A 19,614-nucleotide genomic window follows, 5' to 3' on the forward strand; every position below is an offset into this window, starting at 1 on the left:
GAGCCATTCCTGATTTAAGAGTTGTACATATTTTATTATATAAAATTGTGCCAATCAGCATCTTCTAATCTAATTAGAACTATATTGTGTTCTAAATTATTTTACATATGTTTTTAAATCTGATTTTCAAAAACCCGGTATCAGACATGACCTCAGTCTTTCCCTTTGTGAAGGGTTAACTCACCATAGAGTGACTGACTTCTTATGCAATCCCTTTTCTCTCACACATACTGTCTATTTAGTTTTATCAGTTTTTCAGAAGGTAATGATGACATTGGGTTGCAGACAGTACACTGACAGCGTAATGCAATCGTTTCCCAATCCTTCATACGCAATATAAGCATAACATTTAAGATACACGTATATTATAAATCCTTTAAATGTGCTGTTGTGGTTTTGGCCAAAAAACACCTGGCAAAAGAGTTTTTAAAAGTCATGGAGATTAAAAAAACACACAACAGAGTTAAAAACACAAAGGCACCACTTACATGGTTTAAAGTTTATAGTGTTACTTTTTCCTGTCAATCCATGTGGATTTTGTCCATAAAGCATACTGTTGCTTTAAGTGATCCCCAACCAGCAAAAAGTCGTCGAAAAGACGTCAGTGCCAGACGTCCAAACAACGTCGAAATGTGGTTGAAAAGTGAAAGGTGAAACGACGTCTTTTTCCGGTCTTTGAGAAGACGTCTTTTTCGGGTTGTTGAAAGACGTCTATAAAAAGTTTTGTCTTTTTCCAGACTTGAATTTCACTAAATTTTAAGCATAAAATCATTTATATGCATTCAATATTATATTATATATCTCAAAATAAGACAACTGGCTAAAAGTACTACGAAACATTTATTGTCAGTTACATAACATACAAATGATCGAAACATTTGAATAACAAAAAGTAATAAGAACACTTTAGTTTGCACGATGCCCGCTACCGCCAGATCGCCCAGGAGCCGTGTCGTCTCCCATGGCTTTGACTATGATGTGGTCGGTGGCCATGCTGTTTCACATTTTGACTGCATCTGCAATAACAAAGAAAAACACATTCGTTCTCAGTTTGTTACTCAAAAGGAATAATTGATTTGTTGTAAAGATGGTTCAGTTCGCATATAGCCTAAATGAAATGCCTCGATTCACAGTTTAGGAATATAGATTTACGGCGCCTTCCGTACAATAACATTGGACCCGGAAAAGGTATTTTACATTATACGACAGCGGCCTTTAACATTATACGGTTCAGATGTAAACAGCACATAAAAGACAGGAAACCATGTGTGAGCAGTTAATGCAGTAGCATACATTTAATGGAAAAGACGATCCGTCAACTGTTGTGTGAAAGCGTGAAAGAAACTGTTCCCTCAGACTGTCTGTGTCCTTATTCGATGATTATTACTATGATTATTATTACTTTCTTCATAATATGTAATTTCGTTTCGTCAATTTTTGTTGTTATGCTTTAGGTTGAGTTTAAATAAAACGGTTAAGTAAAAAGATTTTACCTCAGAAAAACGGCTGTAATCTGGTCCAGTCAGAAGTGAGTCCGGTGTACTGCGCGTGACGGTCACAGACCACAAGTTTATATTCCAGGTTTCGCGGGGTTGGCACGAGCAAGCAGCCAAGAAGTACTATTTTAATATATTTTTTATACATGTCATTTTTAATGTGTATCTATGGAAACATACCTTGCGTTATACTATTATGACAAAAAAGTAGATAGGTTAGAAAAAAATTGCAGTGCGGCTCCGTAAGCTTAGGCTAACTATACCCAACAAACATTGGTCCGACGGCAACGTCGTGTCCCTGGCCTAAAATAGTCGCGGTAGGACGGCATAAACCGGTAAAAATATGTGACATATAACATTTCCTAAAAATGCATTGAGATACATTTGTACATGTCAACAGATCTCTATGGGTTGCATGTATGATTGTTACTTTGACTTTAGCTACGTGTAATTATATAAATATTGAAGCGGTTGAAAGGGCGTCCTCTTGTGACGTCCTCTACACGTGCATTTTTAGTCCATCGTGACCCTTTGTAAAGTTCTTATGAAATAAGCAAAATACATTGTGCTTACCTTGAATAATACTGCAATGATTCATTTGAGTGCCCAATTAGTTATAAAAATGTTGTGATAGACGTCCGTTGACGTTACACGTCAAACAACACCCATTGCAAAAAGCAGGAAATCTTTTTTTTAAATACACGATCATTTGTATTCATCTTAGTTAAATGACACATTTACATATATAATGTTATAATATCTGCTTTCACAATTTAAAGTGGATGATTGCCAAAACTGTGCTGTCAAAATCGGTGATTCATACTCCACTCCAGTTGGTGGCGGTAATGCGCCTTCAGTTGATTTACCATCAGCAATAAACTCTAAAGAAGAAGAAGACTCGGGAATGGCGGTGTGGTTTATTTCGAAAAGTGACGGAGTTATACAAATACTACTGTTGGGTAAGTGCATTTTGTTTAGTTTTATTAATGTGGTTGAGTCTTACTTGTTGGACACGAAGGAACTGAAAGAAATGTTGCGCACATTGTCAACTGCCATGTAGTTTGTGTTTGGCTGAAATTAGCTAGCAGGCTAAAAGGTAGTTTAAAGTTACGCTAGTTTCTACACTTGAACTGTGCTGTGCAACGTTAATGCTTCTTGCTAGGATATTGATAGCAAAATCATTAATCCCCCAAACTGCTAACTCGTTCCCTGCCACAGTTATCTTGTCATTTAAAAATCAACCGTTAAGTTATTATTCATTACAGAAAATGTATTGTGAGCCATCAAAGTTTAGAGAACATGTAAAAAAACGCTGAAGCTGGCTCAGAACTTTTTTTGTAAAGGCTGGCGGGTAAAGAGCTAACGTTGGCTGTGTTTTGTGTCAGTTACAATTAACATTAAGTTGAGTAATTTCATGCAACTACAGGAACAATGTGTAAATAAATCAGGGGTTCCAAACCTTCTTCCTTTGGGACATCCGCCCTAATTGTTTGTATTAAACACAAAATGTGACAAGTGTCACATTCAGTTTAGAAGTAGTCATGTGTCCAGGTGTGTGTACATATTAATGAACAGATTTTTCTTTCAGGATTCCAAAGAAATATTTTCCATGCTTTTCGGTTTTAAAGATGAACTTCAGTGAATATCTGGCATTCTGGAACATGGCAAGTCTACATCTTCTATTAAGAGATTGCATTGTGACAAAGAATGTGTGTGTTTGTGCGGATGTAGTTTGTGTTTGTTTGTTTTTCTCTATCTCTTTCTCTGTGTAGATACAAATATTTGGGTAGTAAACAAAAGAACCATAGTGATGGCAACAAATCTGAAAACAAACTGTAATTTTTCTGAGGTGAAGTAATCCTGAGTCATTTATTTCACAGAATCACGTTAAATGCCTTTATGGTGAAATTTATCATGAGGGGTGGTCAACTTAAAAAGAAGCCATTCAAAGCTATACTATATAGTTCAAGGTAATTTTGGCCTTATGACATTGCAAAAATCTCTTGTTCCTTGTCTATTTTTTCATTTATGTCATTTTTATTTTCTCTATTTAGTGGACTTCTCTGTAAGAACATCAGGTTTTACCAGAAATACCACTTTTACAAAGTTTAGAGGGTCTTTCTCAAGGGCACCACTAATCTAACATATATTCTTTGTCACAATCTAGACTCTTCATAGAAGATGAAGACTTGCCATGATCAAGAATACCAGCTATTTGCTGAAGTTCATCTTTCAAAACGAACAGCATGGAGTACAGTACTCATCAGGTGCTTTTGCTACCCGTAAATACGTTTATTCTAGTGTTATTTGTAACTTTTTGACATTCGGTTATTCTAGAGAAGAATAAAGTCTAATACATGTTAATTACAATCTTGTATGTATTTTAAATTTAGTTGTGTGATAATCTGACTTTTTCTAAATACATTCATGTAATTTACCTCAAATTCTGCCTTTGATTTTTTTTCTACTTTTTTAATATTCATCTTCTTTTCTCTCACTCAGATGCTGTGAACAGGTGTAGCCCAAATGCAACAGATTCAGACTTTGATGCAGCAATGGCGGAACACATGAAGCACACTGGGGTTGATGGATACTTGTTTTATGGCTGGTTTAACAGTAATACAAGACTGTTAGGAAATAATTTGGTAGTGCCATAGCTCTGACTTCCATGCATCAATGGTGGAACACATGAATCACACTCCTGGCAGAGCCGGTGGTTGGGGACCAAGAAAATGAGTTAACATTTTGAAAAAAATGGACTTAAGTAGTTTCAAATGTGTTTCTGTAATACTGTACTTTTGTCATTTTCATGTTTGATTAATGGCTGCTGAACATCAATGTTAAACTCCATTGCTATCGAGATTCTACTATTTTTATTTTCTTGTTTGAATAGTAGCTGTAATACAAATGGAAGACAATTAAAAAATGTGATGTTCACTATAAAATATGATGTGCTAAATTAAGACACTTATTTTTGCTTAAGTCCACATATAAAGTGTTATTGTTTGTGATGTACACGTGATTGAAACGTTTTATAGACGTTCAGGTCAGACCGGACCGATTTTGGACCTTTTTAAAACGTATGTCAATTTAGGACACGTAAACCTTTAGACATAATTGCTTGCCTTGCACGATGTTACACAACGCGAGTATGATTATATTAAACGCATTCTTATATATACGCTTACATTAAGCAGCTACACATCTAGTAATAAACGTCCGGAAGCGGACACATTTGGACGTCCAGGGACGGGCAGAAAAGACGTGGAAATCACGTTCAGATGACGTCAAAGACGTCGGTTCAACTTTCATTTTGGAACTATTTTTCAACCGTGACGGGACGTGTCGGAATTACGTCTTTTCAACGGTCACTAAACGTCCAAATGTTTATTGGGTAGTGGTGTGTGTGGCTCTTTGCTAAAAAGTACACTTTCAAAATATACTTAAATTGCTCTTTTCCGCACACTAAATGTATAGTTGTATTCTAAAAATTAGCCTTTAGTATTTAAGCCTCCTCAGAGACAAACTCTTAAGTTGAAATCGTTGCTATAGTAACAGTTCCGCTCTATCTAGAAGTCATAGTTGATGTAGCGGAGCTTTCCTGCTCCGGGAGAAGTTATAGTTCACACTTCCTGTTTATTGATTTATGTGCCTTTAACATACTATTCATGTAGGCATATTTAAAATGTATTTAATTACCACCTGTAACTAAGTGCTTACTAAATACAATCTGATCACATTTCATATTCGTGGTGTCTTAAAACAGGGCCGACACATCCTGTGTTTGTGCCCTAGACATTTTAGATTGGCTGAGTACACTTATGTTTTTAAGATTATCTTCAGTAGTAATACATTTAATACAAATTGTATAATTACAACAAAGTATAAAATTACTGTACAAAAGGAGAGCACTATAAGTACATAATGTAAGTGTACTTTTTATCATCTGACTAGGCTAGATATAAATTTAATTAATACATTTTAAATTATGTATTTTTTTAGCATTCAGTAAATAATGTTTAGTTTTTATCACATACATTTCTTGATATTGTGGTATCGTAAATACTCAATGAGTCCTTCGCCCGGCTGTATAATTGTCTTATGTTCATTTTATAGATATGACCTTAAATAAAAATTTATTTCCTTAAGAAAACGAAAACATTTATAATTATTAAATATGAGATTAAAAATCGTACCTTTTTTTCAATGAGATGTGCAGTGAAGAACCTTCTCATCCAATGATCTTTTTCTTCAATGGCATCAAAATTTACTTGTTGCAGAATGAAGGCATTGGTTATGAAATTTGAAATTAACTTTTTTTAAAATCAAGTTTTCATTTTCTCAAATCCACTGCAATCGTGGCCATGTCACGAACCTTATTCAAAATTTCTCCCCTTGTGTTCAGCAGAACAAAGTCATTAACACAGGTTTTGGACAATTAGTAAATTATGACAGAATCATAATTTTTGGATTAACTATTCTGAATTTGCCTCAAAGAAGCAAATTTTGTAGTTTCATCTAAACATAGAACCCAGTTTATTGTAAAGTTCCATTAATGTGCAGCAACTTAAGATTCAGGAGATGGCTTTTGGATGAGAAAAGATCATTTTTGTGCTTTGGTCAACGAATTTGTCAATATTGATTGACAAAGATGATCAGGCATAACATTAATGCTTGTTTTTGGCGCTGTAAAAGCTGTAATTTTGTATAACAAAAGCCGGAAAAAACTAATGCACTCTGTAAATTGCGGAGAACGGTTGCGTGATAAATAAGGGAAACTCTCACGAATGCAACATTATGAGCAACTATTAACAACAAATCGACCAACCTTAAGAATCGTCTGAAAGGTATGTGCATCATGAAGAAGCGGGGAAAACACTTTATAAAATTGAATTAGCAGTCACAATTTTCTTATGGATAATTTATATTGAATATACGGCTTCCGTTATAAGCATATCGGCTCATTATATAAACATTTGAGTGATTTAGCCACATTGTTGAACTAGTTAAATTATACTTTAAGAAATAGTCGCAACACACGTTTTTATCAAGAAACTACTGCAATGTGATTTTCTTTTCATGTCAATATTAGTAATATACGTCGATTTTTGGGCTAATTTCGAACGAATTTCGACGGACCAAAAAAAGACCACATTTCGACGTCGATTTTTGGGCTAATTTCGACCAAATTTCGACGGGCCAAAAAAAGACCAAATTTCGACGTCGATTTTTGGGCTAAAAGACGGCCAGGACGGGCCGACTTGATTTAGCCCAAAAAAAGACGTCCAAATGACGTCTAGTGCTGGGTGGGTCGTGAGCAGCGCAGCAAAAATCAACTCACCGCCAAAATGATCGCTGCACGCGATGCTTAAGGCCGATTTTTAGTTCTGCTTAGGACCTACGCCGTAGGTTACGTGTCTGTTTTCATTTACACATCTGCGTCGTTGTCCGCGTCGAAAGGCAATGACCGCTAGGCGTCCGTGCCCACGCGCATGTTATTGTCGAATTGAGTCGAAGAAGAATGAGCACGTTTGAGAAGCATTATAGCAGTGATAGCGGCACGTAAACGCTCACGTTTGTTGCAGCTTGAGATGTTAAATACAGATGAACAAATCATTTTCTTTGAGTAAACATGATGCTTTCGCGGAGTTTTTTGACATGAGGGAGGTGTTCAAACAGACCAATCACAGCGCTTGCGGTCCGCGTAGGGTCCCCTTTGAGTTGACGCAGCATTTTTGTAGAGGTGGTCAATCGCGCGACTATAACTTGCGTTTGAACGCGTGAGGTATGAATGCGTGTGTAAAATATAGGCTAATTCGTTCCTGGAGTGAATTGCTCCTCAAGGGGTGTTATCAAAGGGGCCACATGCATTGGGTTGACATATGAAAATTGATATTAACACGTAAAATGCATGTTTACAAGTAGATAGGCTGACGCGTTTGATTCACACATTTAGACCCTTTAGTCTTTCTGACGTTTTGGCTCTTTTGGTCTTCCATAGTGCAGAGAAGTGAGACAAGCCCAATGACGTCTCAAAGGGAAATCGAAACACGTGATTTCCAGTAATGACGTTGGGAAAGTACAGTCAGGACGTTACTTTATCGTGTTTTAAACTATAGGCCTACATGTATTTTGCTTAAATACAGCGAGTTGTCTCACAAATGGAGGGATGAGGACTGTTTAGGATTTACAGGTACTGAAAAGACTAGTTTAACATTTAACTTAACGTTAGACATATTCAGGTTGCTTAACTGCATTAACTACAATGTTCGGGTCTAGTGGAAAAGTAGCATTTCATGAAAAAAAGAAATGTCTACAATTTAGCCAATGTTGATCCTATTTAAGTCTATAGAAGTTTTAAGTAACTTTATGTGCAGTCAATCTGCCTTTATTATTATTATTATCTTAGACATACACCTCGTATCGTGTGCGTTTGCTTTGATGCCTGCTTAGGCTATATACAAATTATATCCCTAATCACAAAATAAAAGGTAAGGAATAGGGCTAGTAAACAACATAATACATACATAAAATGAGAAAAGGGTTTTTGTCCATGCTCCTTTTTTTACTACAATATTCTCAAGACAGTAACTGTTGCTGTTCTTTTATTTCCATTGTGTGGTTCCCATTCTTCACTTTTTATGTTTTTTCATTTTGATTTCAGTGGACGTTTGTTGCTCATCATGAATTTTGACTCTCTGTCCATATGAAGACAATGTTGGAGCTTCGTTTGCTCATGTTTCTTTACTTTCCAGGTATGTTTACAAACAGTACATTTGTCAAAAACAGAATCCGTGTTTCAGTTCATTTTTTTATATTTGTTTTCTACATGTATTAATTTGGTTACACTTTACAGTAAGGTTTTTTATTAAGGTGTTTGTTAACATTAGGAAATGCATTAACTTAGATAAATAAAAATGTTAAATATGGTTTTCAGCACTTATGAATCCCTGTTAATGTTAGTTAATGTAAGTTGTCCATACAATTGTTCATGTTGGTTCATGGTGCATTAACTAATGTTAACAGTTGCCATGTTTTTTATGCATTAATAAATGCTGAAATAAACATGAATGTAGATAAATGCTGTGGACGTCGTTCATTGTTAGTTCATGTTAGCTAATGCATTAACTAATTTTGTTAACAAATACAACCTTGTTGTAAATAGTTCCTAATTATTTTAATAGAATATTGCGGTGTCCATGTGGATCAATGTTTTTATTTTATATGCTCTTATAATTCTAAATTAAAACCCGAAAATGTACTTTAACTCTGGAGTGGCAACCCTTCTCTGATGAAGTCTCTTTGAACATTCTTTGAGCTCTGCCCTTTAACAGTCAGACCTCCATTTCTAAGTTTTCTAGATCCAAATAATCTGCAAAAAAAAAGTAATTCCATAATTTTTTCTATTCAATATTGGATATATATTTTACATAATATTGTACTCAGACATACAGCCGGAAAGAGAAACCATTCCAAAATCTTAAATTAATCCGCATTTCTAGATATATTGTGATCATTCCAGTTCAGTGTCTGTTGTATTTCAATAAATCACACCTCAGGAGTGATAAAGTCATCCAACAGCAATGTGAAAGACACATGAAAACTGTGATAAAAAAAAATAAGAATTTTTGAACTTTCCCTACATACAAATATTACTTATATAATATTAAGTATTGCTTAGAACTGAATATGAACTTGTTTTCTTTGCAGTGTTTGTGGTTTGAAAAACACAGAGCATATTTTATATTATTTTGGCCTCTTTCCCTAGTTTACATTTTCTGCAAATAAATGCAAATAGAAACAATGTTTTCATTTGAAAATTGAAAGAAAGTTCACAGATGGAAACAAAAATGTTAATTTTACCTAAACACATAAATAGTAAATTGAGAAAAAACTGAAATGGTGCTTTGATTTTTTTTTCCGTGGATTTATGTCACAATATTGAAGTTTGTTGTGTCTGCTAGTTCATGGGACTTGACAAAAATAGTTGCTCTTTCTTTCATTGTTGTTTTTCCCTGTGTTAACATATTTGTGTTTTGTTTGCATGATTTTATCATTTTCTGTTGTCTTCATTTAGTGCTCGATGCAATCCCTGCTCCAGTTACATTTAAAATATTGTCTCACAACTTTAAACACATTTTACAATGGAGCCCTGGAATAAATTCTTCAACAAGCACTGTTTTCAATCTAAAGCAAAGGTAAGGTATTTCAATACCGTAAAACCTGTCCATCTGTCAACTTTTTGCAACAAGATTCCTACACCTGCTCCATATCCACTACATTATAAAAGCTAAGGAGATCAACTTTAAATATGTTAACTTTGCTATATGGCTGAAATGATATAAAATTGAATAAATGCTGAGACAATGTTAATGTTTGGTCTGACTATTTTATTACATAAGCCATTTTATTATGCTGAAGTAGCCCAATTGTGATCCATTTTGGCCGGGTTATAGCAAAAAGTCCAGAACAAAGCTCATACACATATTCTCAATAGTCTTTACTCAAAGGAGGGAATATTTGTTGTCCATTGTAAAATATTACTACGATTTAGCATTATAGTCAAACTGTTTTGAAGCTGTTTATAATGTACTGCAAAATGTAAACATCACAATTTGTCTTTTATTTGGATCATCTTTAACCAGCCTCCATCTTATTATTTCTACAGGTGCGGTACTGGAAAGCCTATATTTCACCTTAACATCAGAAATACGACACTAGATGTCTCTCAATCATTAGTGGACATCTACACACAATGTACATTCTCTATTTGGGCATCACTTGACAACGAAACATCATCCAAAGTTGAGAAAAGTATAACACCATATGAAGATAGTAAGTCATACTTGAAAATCTGCAAATTGTTAGATTTATGTTTACATTCTCTCATGTAACTGGTGGTCATCTTATTATTCTGCTGAAATGGAAATCAATGGCAGCCCGTAGAAAAGCTTTGAAATATGGTGCACAGGAAGAGGACAGTCTAAAGTGTTACCATAAAAAAGGTTGAGTCATGTTTATGGCCATACCCTTTGAACTGTAAGTTATAGAAACGAATCCTGAACTCTTGGCTCATGACGATTCGAATGCACCCTTTTATGCAATGCAAGTTTTATGCAATGCAAGAATGCAAGTTTTCCTATCATAAAAAACTCCCTTCCATATTTTTTCTCTTTTTTCTAAATCTACGTCTTTGAACACCTACAGATTTCCACGAAAGTTGTTATGTAGCATCTTTAGCACACACCATACTGTCCCTGTTTTGTCAAAGGTTTCCCAGTGTTACTCGGTTTGCCATTGTGGGCGACACTCATTTTTTGTTTTGACTAATCAGCTTCATGCTCTGACAGTATATGCAAAAATGTATTCTGAAGCCTCCTTGTGGTCAATAAAATTGACCATACTTATATAATGTAAAAGATGTGTCGTAATGCATGGGACTCACATCTAGATTAGATTTGTTAGTTTATGACGAGTACAATGACACGAGTACTGTTTACTAGTATGATGAATAGTTGATCATTTTAGTGCTCAGTGCTTCAGTTCATTCCTGAAGCAGCATTTCAAATGTTGTTTAGTTATTAAAAGTAAAAAAACATTTAGGCCAATACTTTATTTAATTACAGTTAATAGAACGTTTTAATAGTTAACGTTTTAGTAAACTTCTACTAGACTAATTCTTTACTTTCTTTTGCTTCTTTCAGCTGTTATAGGTCCACCCACTGTATTTCTTTCTGGTTGTGGAGACTGTTTGAAAATCAATGTGTCACTGCCCAGAGGTTCTGGAAAAAAGAACGACCTTGACCAGTTTTATAATTCTGTGTATTTCAATTTAAACTGGAAGAAAGCAGGAGAGGAGAAGGTAAGAATCAGTACAGAAGGAGTATTATTTCTTGTACTGCTGGATGTTTTTTTATATTTATATTCTCGCGAGAATAGTTTCACTTTTCAGGCGAGTGTGAAGAACATTGCGCAAAAAAAGGAGCATTTTTACGCGTCCAGACGTGTTTAACAGTACGTGTTAATTAGATCTTCTCATGAATTTCTCGCTCGAGTTGAAATGTTTCATCTAGTTAGATGATATGCATTTTAATACGTAATACTGGCAGTTAGTTTTTTGTTTACTTCTTTGTTTTCTGCTTTGGGAAAGTAATATAGAGATGTCGATGTCTGCTCTTTGTTTTAAGATTTCCCAAACTCTCTTCTATTTTTAGCAGTATTTTGTTTAGTTGCCATCCGTCATTGATATGATACAATACTCCTGTGTTGTGCATTTGTTTTTGTCGCGTTTACAATGATATAAAGCAGTAAAGGCGCAACTATGACGATAAATTCATAATCCCCACCCACAAGCAGTACTAAACTGCAGTGGAAAAGCAAACTGAGCCAAAGTGAATTGAGCTGTACGGAGCAGAGTCGTACCAAACCCAACCGTACCATGCATTGTCGTTGTACTGTGGCTGCCGTCTCATCATCCAGGTGGATGCTGCACAGGTGGTGGTTGAGAAGAAACCACCCTCATATGTTTGCTAAGCGCTTTGGGTGTACAGCTATACTCAATAAAGCGCTATATAAGTGCCTCATTCATTCATACTCACATCAGCTGTTGTTTCCTTTGTTGTCATGTATGCATACAGGTCTACCAGAATATCATAACAGGTAGAGAGCATGTTCTACAGAATCTAAAGCCTCATGATAAGTACTGTATTAGAGTACTTCCCAAGATCAATTCAAATCGCAACACTCGCAGCTCTGACTGGCAGTGTGAATACACTAGTAAAGAAGAGTTTGAACAAGGTAAGAAATATCCTATTGACTTGATATGGATAGAATGGCATCATTATTAATGGTGTTTAATTTTTTTAATATGTTGGTATAATAATAATTGTTTTAATAATTGCATTGCCGTTTGAATTTTCCTGCATCTGTGTCATGTATAGGGATCCATAAGGGCAATATTGGAAACTTTAACAGACTTGTTTTTCTAATATCTACAGTGTAGTATGCATAGTTACAGTCATTGCTTGTGCTGAGTTTAGATTTTGACTGTCACAATAAACTTGAAGGAAATTCAAGTTTTAGCTGTGAAGTTTTTTTTTATCTTCTTTATTGCAATTATTTACCTATGTTTAAGACTTATTAATTAAGACTTGACTTCTCCAATTCTCTACTGGCCTGCCTTCCAACCAATGCAGTCTAGTTCTTGCAAATGATACAGAACGCAGCTGCGCGTCTCGTTGTCAATCAGGCTAAATTTATCCATGTAACACCGCTCCTGATTTCCCTTCACCGGCTGCCAGTTACCGCCCACATCAAGTTCAAATTGCTGACACTGGCCTTCACAACGATAACGGCAAATTTGCCCCTTTACCTCAACTCACTGCTCCAGGTCTACATCCCCTCCCGTCATCTTCGGTCTGAAAATGAACGAGGCCTGGTTGTTCCATCACCAAATCGCTGGCAAAAACCTTTACTCATTCGGTTCCCCTGCGGTGGAATGAACAGCCAGCCTGCGCCTGAACTCCAGCATCCTTCACAACTTAAAAAAAACAGCTCAAAACATACCTGTCTCGCATTTATTTGACTAACCATTAACTCTCTATGTCTTGTTTAAAAAATAAATAAAAAATCTTGTTTGCAAAATAGTGTTTGCTTTGTCAACATGAGCCCTGGCCAATTCTAGATATGTTTGACTTTCAAATGAGTTGGACGTCATCACAACTGGGAGTTGGAGATCACCTAACGCTTGGTGCTAAACCGATAGTTCACCCAAAAATGAAAATTATGTCACCATTTACTCACCCTCAAGTTGTTCTAAACCTGTATACATTAATTTTTCTGTTTTGGAACTTGGGTTACCAGTAGAAGAACCAGGGGCAAACTGGACGTCTGGAGCACCGGGAGTTTGGCTTAACACAAAGGAAAAAATATGAAAGAATGATGATAGCAATTTTCAGTTCTGGGGCTCCATTTACTATTATAGTAGACATAAATATTGTATTTATAAACAGTATATATATTTTTGTTATTTTGAAGAATTTAGGAAATGGTTCTGGAGCACCATTAAAATTGTTCCTGCTATGGTTACTTCTACTGGTAACCATAGTAGGAACTGGTAACCTTCTTCTTGTAACTGGTAAGCTTCCAATGGTAACCCAAAATAATCCTGGCTAGATTTAATTTTAATTTGCTTGCTAGGACATATTTCTTATGCTTGTTGTCAAAAATACTGTAATCTGCAGGTACTCTATTATTTGTGGTTGTTTACCAGAAGTTAGCTTTGGCCCACTAAAGCATGAATGCGCACTGCGCAGTAACATTTGTTTATGTTGTTGCAGGTAAAACCGTCTTTAAAACTAAATGAAATTGAATGTGTATATTCTCTCTCTCTCTGCAGTGTTATATATAGTGGGTGGTTCAGTGGGAGCTGTTTTCATTGGATTGGTTTTGCTGATGCTGGCAAGCAGCCTATTCTACACTGGGTTCATATGTAGGGTGAAGACTCTTCTGCCTAAAGGACTGGTAAGACCCCCGTCTATATGCAATTTGTTTTTTTCATCAGGCTTTTTTCCCAGAATGTTTCACATGCATCATTACTTTTAACCTTATAAAGAAAATTTGCTTTTTCAGAAACATGTGTTAACTCTGTAAGATTGCCCATGTTTATTGAGTCTAATTGATTTAGTGTTCTTAAATACAGTGCTTTAAATAAACAGATTTTTTTACATATAATGTTTGTTCAGTTGAGGACTCTCTCTGTTTTTTTCTTATTCAGCGAAATATAGTAAAAGTGTACTACTTGAACCCTGAATGGACAGTGAATGAGAATGTATTACTGAGTGATGTTCAAATGACCAGATCTAAAAATGATCCCACCAGAATCAGTCCTTTATTATATATTGATGAAGCGTCACATAAAAAGCAACATAAAGAAGATGGCCTTGACCAGGTTTGTCTAATTCATCACCTCACAGTTTTTCATTATGTACATTTTGTAACACTGAGGGTGGGTTCCACCCGTGAGGATTATCCTTAAATCTAGATTATATTGAGAGTTTTTGATTTAATGTTTTCATGCCTATAGGTCAATAGTTAGTGAACCGTTCTTCAAAAAGACATTTCTTGTGCTTGCGTGGGTTGTGATGGCATAGCTGCATATTAACTACTAAAGGGACCACCATTGCATTATTCTGTACACTGGAGTGTTCACCATAGCACTTTCACAATCCTGCAACTATTGCCGGAAGTACACACTTTTTGGTGTGTTTGAACCATACTATTAAGATTCTGGTTGAGAGAGCGTTACTCAATGATGAATAATCAGCAGGTCACATGAGTAGAGTACGATCCGTACGTTTCATAACTATACCGCTGGGGAGAGGAAACGTGCGTTGCAGAGTTGTTTGACCGTTTAGGGCTTGCTGTACAAAACATGGCGATGAATTCAATGTATGTAGGCCTGCTCTGTGTAGATATTATAAGGCATTAGATACATAACGGTCATTATGTAAGGTCTCTATACACCTCTGAAGAAATAGTTTGTATATTATATTGCATTTCTTTCAATAGATCCTCCTAAAAACCCTGTTTTGTTCCTTTAAATGCAACCAAACTGCGGGACCCATTCAAAAATTTTCATAAAATGAACACACAACAAAATTCAACAAATCGTTTATTTAATACAATTATTATACAATAAAATAATAATACAAATCAATATTAACATAGACTAAATAAAATAGAAATAGTTATATTATTAGACACCAGCCAAACACAGACCGGAAGTTAACTGGGGGTAAGGTGCGCACGCGTCCGATGAAACGGTCTACAGTACTGCACTATATACTGTATAGTACATGATATCAAGATTTATCCTCAATTTTTTCTTGTTGAATAGTAAAATGGGATTGCTAGGTTCCTGAATATTGAATTAAAATGTAAATATTCTTAATTTCTTTCTATTTTTCTTAGGCAGACACAGAGGATGATGAAGAATATGATGAAGAAGATGAGGAAGGAAACTTCACCTACATGGGTTGCATGATTAAAGACTGTGATTCGCAAGGTACTAGTAATAAAGAAGACGGCATAGTTTCAGCTTTGCCCCTCCTTTATAGCTCCAGTATCTGTAGCACAGGGGATAAACCAGTTCTGCATCTCAGCCCTGTAACTACACTATCCCCTGACATTCATAGCGATGAAGATGAGAATAAGGTGGAAGTGATGTCAGAGGTGTCCGGTGAAAAAGACAAACATCCTAAATTGAGATTTGAGCCAGAGGGAAATGCAGATGTTTCAAATGCTACAGGGAATGTCAACTTATTCTCTGTCACTTTAAGACCTTTTGGATCAGAAGAACACGAAAATGTTTTGCATGAGGATAAAAGAACTTCAGTTCAAAAAGAACTTTACGGAATCCCACCACCTGTACATTCAGAAATGAAAACAGATGATCCGATAACAAAGGGAAGTCAAAAGCATCTGTTTGTGTTCTCATTTGATCCGGACATACAGACTATTCAGGACACAAAGTCGAGCTCTACAGCGACCGTCACAGGAGATATGCATGAACAAGATAGTTGCTCATATGATGAGACTGATGATAGTGATACAGGCTATATAATGCGATAAACACTTAAAATGTTTATTTTAAGAAAAGCTTTCCTGTAGCTCAGTGGTAAGAGCATAGCGTTAACAACGCCAAGGTCGTGCGTTCGATCCCAGAGGATTGCACATACTTAGAAACAAATGTATAGAATAATGCAATGCAAGTCGCTTTGGATAAAAGCATCTGCCAAATCCATAAATGTAAAAATATACTCAGACGTTAAGGTAATGTAACCTTACTCTTACTGTCAAATATTTTTCTAAAGGAACAGCACATGTCGTTTGGCACGGTGACGGGTTTACATTTCAAAATATATGTATATTTTTTTATCAAGCACATACCCTTAAAGGAGTAGTAAAATAACTTTTTTTTTAACTTCCATAGTAGGAATAAATTGGTTTATCATTACTTATTGACAGTCAAACCATGCAGATCACATTTACATTAAAGGTTTTAAGGAATTGTTTGACCTAAATGCATTTCAGATAGGATTATTGAATATTAGATCATTAGGGTCAAGTCAGTTATAGATAACAAGGGTTCACTCAAAACAAGCTGAGTCAGAGTTCAGCCATTATGCCACCCTTTGCTGGAATCTGCTTCCAGAAAACATCAGACGTGGTCCAACAGTAGCCACTTTACATCCAGACTAAAAACACATTTGTTTAGCCGTGCGTTTATAAACTTGAGCCCTGTGCTGCTTCACACTAACTGCACTTTTATTTTTCTTTCAATTTTATTCTTTTATATTTTTGTTTCCATTTATTTGTTGTTCTAAATTCTGTTCTTTTGTGTATTTGTGATATTAATCATTTACTTACTTAAAAAGGTCTTATGCATCATGCTTACGTAATGCACTTTGAATTCATTTGTGTACAAACTGTGCTATATAAATAAAACGCCTTGCCTTGCCCTTGCCTATTACCTCCTAAAAGAGTAAACAAAAAGTCACAGGGATCCATTTACATGAGGTTTCGTGTTGCTAAAGTTCATTCAAGTATTCTACTGGACAGCTGCAAAAAATGGACTTCAGTGTTGTCCTCGCATTTGGTAACGGTGGGGGTTAGCAATCCCCCGAAGAACCAAACTGGGATGATTGTGGAGGGCCAAACCAAATAGGCTTAACTTAATTCTGCTCAAACTTGATTGTTTTATACGTTTTTTAAGCAAGATTATACGATACATATATATGAATATATGTTAACCTTATGAACATTCATAATGGTCTACCTACAGTAATCTGTTTTGTATTAATATTAGTAAAACCATAGACCTTGTACACCAACTGCATTTTTTCTGTATTACTACCCTTATTTATATTACTAATTATACATATAAATGTGAAACCAGATTTTATTTTAAGTATTTTGTTATTATATTATTAATATTTTGCTTTCCAATTATTGTTAAACACGTGACATTCTGAGTCCACATTTGAAGCAGTAAACTAAGGGTGTGTTTACATATTGCATGTTTGGTTCGATTAAAACGAACACTAGTGCACCGGCTCTGTTTAAATAGTGTAAATACTGCCATCCAAACACTGGTGCACACCAAACAGGGTTTTCTTGAAAGCGGCTTCGATCCCCTTACAAATGAATTTTGGCACGGTTCGATTGAGGGTGCGTGTAGTTCGGTTTTCTGGGACCGGACCAAGAAATAAAAAATGAATTCCGTCCTGGTTTACTTGATGGTATTTTTACCGAGCCAGTAACTTGCGGAGACTTCATGAAGTGTTTAAAGCAGTCCAAACAGCACCAGAAATTCCTCCATTACACGCCCAAGCGCAGATTGAATTAAATCTCCTTTAATATTAACAAATTATTTGTTGGCAAATATACTATGGGACCCATTTATTAAACATTAATAAACATTTGATTTGATTTATGTTGGGTTTTCTGTACCACAACCGACCTTAAACTCCAGGGCCCCCCCAAGCATTGACCCCATTGGATGGTCGGTAATCCATCCCTGACTGATGGGTTGCATTACTGTATGTCGGTCGCTGTACTTCCCTTCATGATTTCAGATTTAAGTTTGTTTGCCCTTTTTGCTTTCACTTTAATAAAAATGAAGACCGTTGAAATAGAGAATCTTGAATGCGTGAAGAGGATTTCCAAGTTGTATCACCTGCTGTTCCTGTCGCCTGGTGACAGCAGCGGGACACAGCAGATGCATTTCAGATTTTTTTAAGCAAATACAGAGCCAGATAAATTTTTCTCTCTTTTAGATAATATGGCTTATTACGTAGACATTTAAGCATAACCTAAATGACTCTAGGATGCAAAATGACCTGTGTTCCTATTGATACTATCATGAGATTCAGATTTGTGTATCATCAGTTTTGCTTCTGAATGTTTATTGATGGATAAATGTTTGCTGTTTGAGTTTCCATGTCGACACTTGAGTTGATTATATTATGTCTAAAGATGTTTGCACATTTTCGTATGCGTTTTTTTCGTATCTGGCTCTCGTTTGTATGGTGTCTCTGAATTGGTATAAAAGGCCACTTAAAATGCTTGACGGATCCGAAAAAACTTAGAAGATCGAAACCAGGTCCGAATTTTTTTATGACGGACAAAAATATTGTAAATGTAAATGTGATTGACACAACGTGATGTCGTATTTATTTTTGTTGGTGTTTTGTTCTTAGAATGTGTTTATAGTTGCGAGAAAATGGTGAATTGTTTCATGAATTGTGTGTTAACAATATAGAAAAACTGTAATACTTTCTATGGAATCCTATACAATTAAATGATCGTACAAATCTGCTTTATTAGATTTAAATGAGATCAGTCAGTACCAAAGAAAAAAATTAGAACAATTCTAACAAAATAATACAATCTCTGGCGTTCATACAATAGAAGTCAATCGGGACCATTGGTAAATGATGACAGAAATTTCGTTTTGGGGGGGAACTACGGGACCTTTAATCATGACTTGACTTAATTTGACATATTACACATTTTACACATAGCTCACTGGAACATACTGCATTAGTAATGTGATTTTCTTTTCAGCGGGTTTTTCTTTTATTTCTTTCCATTTTTTGTTTTTCCACTAGGTTAAGCTGGATATGGATTTGAGATGACACGGGCCTCCGACTTGCCGTAGAGCACGTAAACCCAGAAGAGGAGGGGCTAAGTATATTACCTAATACGTTTGCATTTTGAGTGACGTGTGACGTTAACTTAACGTCGATCGGTGCCCTGCGTTACTTAAACGCGTGGCGGCATATGAGGTTAATTTAGCACCAGACGGCGTGCGAATTGTGATACTGTTGGCTTTCGATATTCGATAAGAGACTAACAGCACCTAGAGACAGTCGCCCAGCATAAGGCCCTGCATCAGCGTACGTAATACAGTGAGCCTTACATTTCTATTTTCTCCTTCCAGATTGAAATAATGAACATAAATATGACTCTCTGAAGGTTCTTCACGTCAAGCACAGATCCAGACCATTTTGCTTCAATGCTTGTAATAGGTGCAAATGAACTCAGACACCATCTA

At 35.7% G+C, this 19,614-nt stretch overlaps 1 protein-coding gene and 1 long non-coding RNA gene across 2 annotated transcripts; both read left to right on the top strand.

Annotated features, from left to right (window-relative positions):
• The first annotated feature begins 3,379 nt into the window (after positions 1–3,379).
• LOC130427807 (uncharacterized) lies at positions 3,380–4,441 on the top strand. The gene is made up of 2 exons (XR_008907358.1): positions 3,380–3,763; positions 3,999–4,441. It is a non-coding gene; the product is annotated as an uncharacterized LOC130427807 (long non-coding RNA).
• Positions 4,442–7,548: 3,107 nt separating this feature from the next.
• crfb1 (cytokine receptor family member b1) lies at positions 7,549–17,015 on the top strand. The gene is made up of 9 exons (XM_056755734.1): positions 7,549–7,689; positions 8,161–8,251; positions 9,574–9,694; positions 10,165–10,331; positions 11,201–11,358; positions 12,134–12,293; positions 13,894–14,018; positions 14,272–14,445; positions 15,468–17,015. Exons 2-9 carry the CDS (start codon positions 8,203–8,205, stop codon positions 16,125–16,127), a joined length of 1,614 nt encoding a protein of 537 aa, XP_056611712.1. The 5' UTR covers positions 7,549–7,689; positions 8,161–8,202; the 3' UTR covers positions 16,128–17,015.
• Positions 17,016–19,614: the final 2,599 nt, after the last annotated feature.

Source organism: Triplophysa dalaica, chromosome 8 (genome assembly GCF_015846415.1).
Source record: "Triplophysa dalaica isolate WHDGS20190420 chromosome 8, ASM1584641v1, whole genome shotgun sequence".
Taxonomy (NCBI): Eukaryota; Metazoa; Chordata; class Actinopteri; order Cypriniformes; family Nemacheilidae; genus Triplophysa; species Triplophysa dalaica.

What these genes read in the sequence shown, in the direction of transcription:
- crfb1 (XM_056755734.1), top strand. Translation starts at nt 8,203, where the DNA reads ATGAAGACAATGTTGGAGCTTCGTTTGCTCATGTTTCTTTACTTTCCA. An exon ending in TAAAGAAGAGTTTGAACAAG is followed by an intron (nt 12,294 to 13,893) that starts GTAAGAAATATC and finishes CTCTCTCTGCAG; the next exon opens with TGTTATATATAGTGGGTGGT. An exon ending in AAGAAGATGGCCTTGACCAG is followed by an intron (nt 14,446 to 15,467) that starts GTTTGTCTAATT and finishes TATTTTTCTTAG; the next exon opens with GCAGACACAGAGGATGATGA.